The 8,361-nt window shown below is 34.8% G+C and overlaps 1 protein-coding gene across 3 annotated transcripts in view; it reads left to right on the top strand.

Annotated features, from left to right (window-relative positions):
• Window positions 1-8,361, top strand: part of KIAA0825 (KIAA0825 ortholog) — a 248,946-nt gene that overhangs the window by 78,122 nt on the left and 162,463 nt on the right. For all 3 annotated transcript variants that reach the window (XM_085299732.1, XM_085299730.1, XM_085299731.1), the window contains 4 exons: window positions 1,233-1,327; window positions 3,050-3,277; window positions 4,273-4,538; window positions 5,826-5,976. In XM_085299732.1, coding sequence (XP_085155858.1) covers window positions 1,233-1,327; window positions 3,050-3,277; window positions 4,273-4,538; window positions 5,826-5,976 — 740 coding nt within the window. The remainder of the gene's footprint in view (window positions 1-1,232; window positions 1,328-3,049; window positions 3,278-4,272; window positions 4,539-5,825; window positions 5,977-8,361) is intronic.

Genomic DNA, 8,361 nt, shown 5'->3' with positions numbered 1-8,361 from the left:
AAGGAATGGCAGGAAAGTTCATCATATAATACGTTAAGACATATTGAAAAAAGCACTAAGTTTGTGCTGCTGTCTCCAACACTGTATTTTTAATGATAAGGGAGCTAGATGACCTGGGAAGTCTCTTCTGTTTGTATATTCTACCACTTCCTTTCATTTTTCACAGCTCAAATCTGTTTTTCTCTGACCTCCTTTGAAAATTCAAATGAAAGCTGTACTTGGGGGGGGAAAAAAGTTCAAGCTTTAGAATGCTTTATAGATGTCTGAAAAGCAGAATGTTCTTTTGCATAGGATGCATTGTTTAGGAGAAAGATAAAATCAACTTTACGTAAATGAAATTCTATGCATGTACAAGCATTGGACATTTCATAGAAATAGAAAAGCTGTTTAAGCCTTGGCCGTAAGGCCTGAAGGAATAGGTCCTTTAGGTGACCAGAGACCTATTAATTTATACTTAAAAGATTATCTTTAGCAATCTTTGACAGCATCCAATCATTTCAGTTTTTTAATTTCACCTCAGATGTATTAAGAATATTTATACCTGTACTGTTTGCCACCTTATGCTAAGAGATGGATTTTAAAAATGCAGTTTGGTTTTACTTCCATGGTCCTTATGCAACACTGATGGTAGTGACAGCTACCCTGGATATTGRTTTATCCTTGTTGAAACCATGGCTATATTCCCATTATTTCAAGATTTATGAGTGAGCCTTTGTACGAGGCCTTTTCAAGGAGCTTCACCTGTTATGGTTCCTGTGGCCATTATTTTGCTTATAATAATTGTACTAATTAACTGTCTTTTTATTCTTATCATATTGGCATTTCCAAATAAGTAAAAACTATAAAAATACAGTACTGTGCAATTCATTTAATTTATTGAACAAAGAATAGAAATTAATTTCTACACAGCTGTTCTAATGTTATCTATTCTCCCTAGAAATAGGTGAACGCACAATCAGTATAAAAATGAATTAATGACAAGAGAAGCTATATTTTATGCATTGTATGTGCGTATGTATAAAATATGAATACAATGGGATGTGGTTTTCATCATGTTATATAAAAGGAGCTGTGTATAACCTGAATTTGACTTTATCATAACATTAGTATTCCACTACATCTTGTTGAGGGTTTTTTTTATGCTACATATAGATATATCAGAAGGTGTTGCAAGCTGCTGACTTTTCTACAGAATTAATCTTACCTTTGATCCCCTTTATCATACTGTGCAGGAGTTCTGAAGAAAGCTGGTGGGGAGCTTTTAATAGGAGAAACTAGAGCAAATGAAACCAGTGTGCTTCCTGAACAGTTACTTCAGGTAAAAGAGGTGAGTATGAAAAGAGTCTTGCACTTTGTAGGGGATTTTCTTTTGTCTGTGTCTCCAATAGTCTGTCACTGTACTCATTATAAACACCTATCGCCAGAGTTCCATTATTTAGCTACTGCAGCTAATTCTGGGTTCAAAGTCTCAGTTAAAGCAGAATAAAATCTTACAGCATTCATGAAGTAGTGGTTTCTTTTTTTTAACATTTAGTAACAGAACAGATTTGATATTAGACATATAGGATATCACATTTTAAAAGAAATAGTAAAAGAATGCAAAAATAGGATAGCTTTTTCAATATTTCATGTGTTCTCAAATGCAGCAAAGCCTTAAAAAAATCTACTGAATTCCTAAGATTTGATCATAAGGATGTTTTCTGTAGAGATGTGCTCACATAATGTCCAGTTGCTTTGATGCCACCTGTCACTGTGTAGTAAGCASTATGCTTAATAGAATGTATGTAAAAGATGAAGATTTAGTTTGGCTACCATTTACTCAAATGAGTTTGAGACCTAATTGCCCCCAAAAATCTGATCGTGTATCGTAGTGGCATGTAATTACTAACAGCTCAATTTTAAGACTGAAATGACTTTTTAAAATGTCCTTTGAATCAGTTTGTGAGGCTCATGTTCTTTTATTTGATACAGTACAAGGAATGACATTTTGAGATGATCGAGCCTTACTTGACCCAATTAAAAATAAAAATAAATAAATAAAAAGAAGAAAGAGGAGAAGTGATGTGTGGGTAGCTGCCCGTGCGCTCACTGGAGATGGGTGTTAGGAGTGAGGGGAAGAAGGAGGCGTTTTCTAGATTGGAGTGAGCGGGGAGGGCTCCGCTTTATCGCCCCTTTCTTTGTCTTCCAATTTAGGATTGTAGCTCTAGCTTGTTAGAAACGCTGCGTTTCTGCTCAGTGGCAGGCATCTTTGGAGTACCTCTTATGTACGTTAAAACACTTCTTACAGTGGTGCAGGTCTCAGCTGGCCACTACTGGTAAGCTTTAAGTCTGCCTCATGTCATATGAGCTATGCAAAGCAAAATTAGTGAAAAAGTAACAATTTCCTACTGTGTTGTCTTCTGTGCCACTGTTACGCTTCAGATAACCTTAGAAGTCACTGTTCATAGAAGGGTGAGAACTCCTGATGCAAACTATAGTGAAATSCTTCCTTGGCTAAAAGATAGACAGTTCTATTTAAGCATTTTAATCTCTGTTAAATCCAGCAGTAAATAAATGAAATACAGTGTGACTGTGTTAAAAATGGCCTCTGTAAATGTTTTGCTATTAATATTTGTGGTTAGCAGCTTTCAGTTGTTAACCTGCAATAAAAATCCAAAATTATTTTGAGGTATCTGTTCCTGGATTACTTGTTGAACTATAGAAATAGTTATAAATATATTTGTTAAATAGATTGCATTAAATATGGTAAAAAGTGTRAAGGTAAAGCATAGCTTTATATAAAAACAGTTTTATTTAAACAAGTTTATAAATTCATTTTTAATCAGTTTGATAACAAATTAATATCATTAGGCATGTTTGTTTTTAAGTATATATTCCATTTAATATAATTTCAAGGCTAGTGAACTGTATTTAAGTTATTCATATGAATTTCAAAAGATGATGGTGTCCTTTTAATTTGTTCATGGATATTCATATAACTTTAGAGCCATCTCAACAATAACACTGTAATGAATTTGGATGGACTTAATAAAAAAAATATGTATTTCAGCCCATTTCTCTGGATTTTGGCTGGAGAAATGCATTTAAAGACCTGTCGTCTTCTGTGGCTCACTGTATAACAATAGCAATTGAGGATTTTTCAACTAAAATTCTTCAACATGAGCAGAAAGAGCAGTCTTCAGCTGCAGGCTATGCAATGAGTCTTGTAAACAACCAGCAAAAGAGGAAGTCCTGGGGAGCAGTCCAACAAGAGGAGCAACCAAAACGAATTGCTAAGGCAGGTATCAAAAGATCTGAAGTTTGAGGGGAGACAGAATGCCAAGGCTGTTTTGCCATCTATGCTTTGAAGTACTTACAGTACCATTAATATTCTATATCCTATATAAATGGAATTAAGAAGAAAGTGAGACACATTACAATATGATGCTGAACAGAGCTTTATACAATAGCCCATAGTCTGTACTTGAAAGAATTAACTTTTAAACTTTGCTGGCATTATTTTTTTTCATCCAAAAAGTTCTAAAACATTCTGATTAGTATCTGCTCTGTTACCAAGTGATYTGATGGGAAAATGTTTGAAAGCTTTGAAGCATTACTATAAAGGGATTTCCTGTATTTCTTTCCTTAGATATGCCATTTAACTAATCAGCATAACTAATAGTATGGCCAAATAAGAGTTCTTTGATTTGGCCAAAAGGTCATTTGTGTTGATTAATCAAATTGTTTGTCTAATGGAATAAGTATATGAACTTTTTGAATTTGGTTAGCTTTGCAACTGTTAAAGCAAATGTGGGAAGCAGTTAATAAGTGTTGCTTAAAATAGCACATAAATATTTGGAAGATAATTTTAGGGAGGTCAATATATGCACTTAAGACATGAAGTTTGTTTTCAAATTCAGTATTCAAAATGTACTTATGATTTTTTTCAAAAGAAATTAGTTTAGAAAATTATCTCTGTTTACATATAATTAACCTTATGCTTTGAATGTATATCTAATGAAGTCAAACAAAATGAAGGCACTGCTAACCTAAGTGGTTTTAATTTTTTCTCTCTATATATTATGCAGCTTTAAAGCAAGAAAGAATGAAGTAATAATTCATCCTCTGTAGATAAATGCTTTTTCCCTGTACAAGAGTGAAATGTTTGTAAAGCTGATTCAATGTATTTGTCTTACGCCAATTTCATTATTCAGGAATCTGACCCTAGTGTGTATAAATTAAACAGTACTGTCAGAATACAAATAAGTTGATGCCGCGTTTATTTCTCCCCAGTTTTGTTCTGACATCATGGAAGAACTTGACACATTGCTTCCATTGGCTCTGGCATGCAAAGATGATTCTCTTCAGGAAATTAGAACAAAYTTTGTAGAGGCCTGCAGCAAAGTAGCAACAGCTGTCCTGGCAAGACTAGAGGAGAGAAGCAAAGATGTTCCCTCCAAAGCTCCACTGCAAAACTTGTATGCTGCTCTTTCCACAGCAATACACGTCTTACAGCATTTTACAATGTATAGCAATTTAATGAAAGAAACCAGCAAAAAGTGAGTCCCTTTTACATATAGTAGTTTGATTCAAACATAGATAATGTAGGTCCTCATTCCATTTTAGTGATACTGTAAGGCAAGAGTTCTCAAAATTGCATGGGTTTTTTTAGCATAAGCACTACATGTACTATGTTAGGAAAGCCGTAAATCAAAGCTAGTGATGATCTAAAGTAGCCAGAAGAAATTATTTTTAATATCTGCATTTCATTTGCAAATCAATAATATATTTATTTATTGAAATGAGTAAATAGCATTGTCCAGAGTTCAGTGTATTGTGCTCTGGTATAAATAGAGGGCTAAAACTTTTAATTTCCTTTTCTGACCATTGCAATAGCTGAATTTTCATAAAATTAGATTTTAGCATGTAGCAATCTTTAGAGGATAATGTAAACATACATTTCTGCACTTTTTCCTTACACTGTTTGTGTTAAGAAATGTAAGTATTTAAAGTTTAAAAATTTTAAGTTCTATATATCATTGCATAAAAAGTTTAAAAAAAAAAGAAAAAAAAAGGAAGATATGAAGAAGTAGTGTAAGGTCTAAGACATATTTAGGCAAGGATTTGATCTGWGGGCAATAAACTCATGTTAGTTGATTTTTAGGAGATTTTGACTTAAGATATAGGAATCTCATTATTGATCCATGTGTTTCCCACCAAATGTGATTGAAAATTAGAAACTGGGCCTGTTGGGGGAACCTYTGAACTTAAACAATTTTCAAAGAAGGTATGATTTCTAAGGGGTTATGTGCACTGTTAAGCTACTTTCTCTCTGATCAACCACCCTACGCTAAGTGGAGCATGTTTTTGTGAACAGGGAATCTGAGCCAGAATTTTGCTCTATAATCCATATATGTATATGAAAGAGTTTGCTCGTAATGCATACCTGCCAAAAATAATCTCTGGACTCTGTTTGTTTTATTATTCACGCTTACTGCTCATGCAATTAATTATGTTTCAACACAGAATGTCCCAGAAATAATGACTACTGAATGACAAAAGATATTCTTTCCTCAAAAAATATGATAGAATAATTTACTTCTAAATKACTTGGTTAAATGAGAATTTATAGAAGAAAAAAATATATATTGTTAAAGAACTTGTGAAACAAAGACTAGATTTTTTTTTTTTTTTTCCCAAAAGTGAATGTGGGGTTCGGACACCAGGACCGGGAGGAAATGAATGGTTGATATCTAATAATCAGAACCATTTGCAGTACTGGGCGTTGTTACCTCCTACTGCACAGCCTTTCAATCTTTCCCTCTTTGATCATTCTTTCTGAACAGACCCCTGTTCCTAGGGCCTGTCCAACAATATCAGGAATTCATCAACATTCTCCAGTTTCAAGTTACGAACTACTGCGTCAGAGTTTGTGCTACAAGCATTTTACAGGATGCCGAGAGCCACCACTGGGATGACTACAAAGCTTTTTATGAGGTGTGAGGTTAAGTTTACTATGCKTCTCTTTTACAAAATGTGTTTTACTGGTTGCCAGCTTTCTGACTAATTAGAAACATGAGATCATCATTATTTATATAAATATTGGTGGAATGTGGTATTTTTAAATATCTATTATTGTAGGCAAATGCTTTTTTTTTAGAAATGATGTAGGAAAACAGTCATTAAAAGGCTTCAGATAAATCATTAAAATGTTATTCTGTCACTTGTCTAATGAAATATTGTGCCCTAATATAGTTTGAAAATACATAAATTATATAAAGAAGCTGTGATCATCAGGGTCAAGATGCTTATATATAACAAAAAAAGAAGACACTTTCATTTTTAACTCTTCTCATAGGAACTTCAACATATGAAAATGCAAGATTGCTAATTTTTCAGAGGAATTTTTAACTTGATTAAATATTTAATTTTTATTTTCCCTTGGTTCCCTTTGCACCTTTTGTGAGTGAAAGATGTCACAGAAAAGATGGTCAATATAGGTATCTATAGAATTTGAGTATATGTTTCTGAAATGACTGGTGCTATTTCACCTGCATTTTAGTGTCACAGGTCTGCTCTTAAACTACAACCTTAATGATTTTATGGAAAGATCCTAAGGATCAATTGAATATATTATCCTAATGTGTTGATTTTTTTTCCTCTTTCTTAACAACTGTTAACAACAGTTAAATGTGCTTAGACTTATACTAGTTATATGTCTAACCATATATTTACTACTTGAAGTTATTTGTGCGTAATTTCAGAGTGAATTTAGTATTTTAAATGTTTGGGTTTTTTTAAACACTAATAACTGAGGTCTCTTGGAAACAAAGTCCTGGCCTTGCTTATTACATTACGTGTGAGAGAATTAGGATTTTTCTTTTCCTTACGTATTCTCTAGAATCCTTAAATGCAAGAAAACTTTCTTTGCAATATACTCATTCTAGAAATGTAAAAGGAAGAGCTGGTGAATCAGTGACAAGAACCTCTATCGGACAGTTGATTAAATAGACTTTATATGAGTGATACTATCAAAATGCCCTTCCCTTGAAAAAGGGAAATTAGCATTTACTTTTGTTTTAAAATGAGCCTAAATGTCCTGGGTTGATAAGAAGGTTTAGAAAAACAAAAAGGAGAAGGGGGGGGGGAAGTAGAATTTGGAAACTGATTTAGATCTGGTCTACACTGGCTGTAGTCCGTCTGGTTCTGTGTCCCATTTGTTGGTGACCCCATTGCAATACCTATATGGTGGACGATTATCCACCACTGAGGAAACATGATGGTTACAAATAGTTGCCTCAGCAAAAAAGAGTATGGATTAGCTGAATAATTCTGTCATTACTGATCGGAATTGGATTGTGTATGAAGGGTTGAAGAAAACTTGTATTTCAGCTCTGTATACCTGCAGCGCTTGAGGTACGCAGCATGTAATTTTTCATCATCATGCTGCTTTTTTTGTGAAAGATTGGCCGTAATCTGCTCAGAACGCCTTCAGGAGGTGTRATGCTTAGCAGCCGTTACTTCCACTGCGCTTTTGTAGGCATCCTGAATGGAAGAGAKTGGCTTAAGAACTACTGCTTGTTACAGAAGCAACATACCGCTGAAACCTCTAGCTGTGAGAGGTGGCTCCTTCCCAGTCCCATGCTCAGCAGGAGCTATGAAGCTTTGCCTCTGTGAATATTAAGGTCATGCAGATCCTGCTGAGCGTGGAACACAAAAGTAGCKTGGAGCCAGGAGCCAGGACCCCTTGCCTGTCGTCAGGAGCAAGAGGTGGCAAGAGGGCACGGGATACGAGCTCTTAGTTTCTCACTGGCAGCACACTCTTGCCTTTGTGAGAGAGTCAGTGGCTCCCAGCCCTTGCTGCACTGTCAGTGGGGTCCACTGCTTTAAACAGTATCATGATCTTGCTTTTCTAAGTGGAAGCTGCTCTTGTTTCTCTGCCTGTGCTTATATCTAGCTCCTGAATCTAGCTTGGCTCAGGACCTCACTTCCCCTTCTCCTCTTGTCTCTTGGTTTTAAGTATTGCACTATGAAAGATTTCATTTGTGAAGTTTGTGATAATATTGTATCTCACCTTGGATTTTGTTTGCATCAGTAGTAGAAAAGGGAAGAGGAAGAAACCTTTCTATTCCCCATTATTGTATAGTGTGTTAACTAATAAACTGAATGGCAACCCTGCATTTTAGGGAACATATGAACTTACTGCCTTCCTTTCCCTCAATAGTACAGGGCATTCAAATGGTATTAGAAAGAATATGTGATCGCCTTCCTTTCCATTCCCCACCAATTCTGTACTGACTAATAAAACTACTTGACTTACGTGATGGGACCTAAGATACGCTAAAGAAAAGAAAACAAAAACACTAAAAAAAAAAAAAAAAA

The sequence above is a fragment of the Rhea americana genome, unplaced genomic scaffold (genome assembly GCF_003343005.1).
Source record: "Rhea americana isolate MKP2758 unplaced genomic scaffold, rheAme1 scaffold_153, whole genome shotgun sequence".
NCBI lineage: Eukaryota > Metazoa > Chordata > Aves > Rheiformes > Rheidae > Rhea > Rhea americana.
Note: the sequence above shows the minus strand (reverse complement) of the source record. Positions and strands in the feature narration are given on the sequence as shown.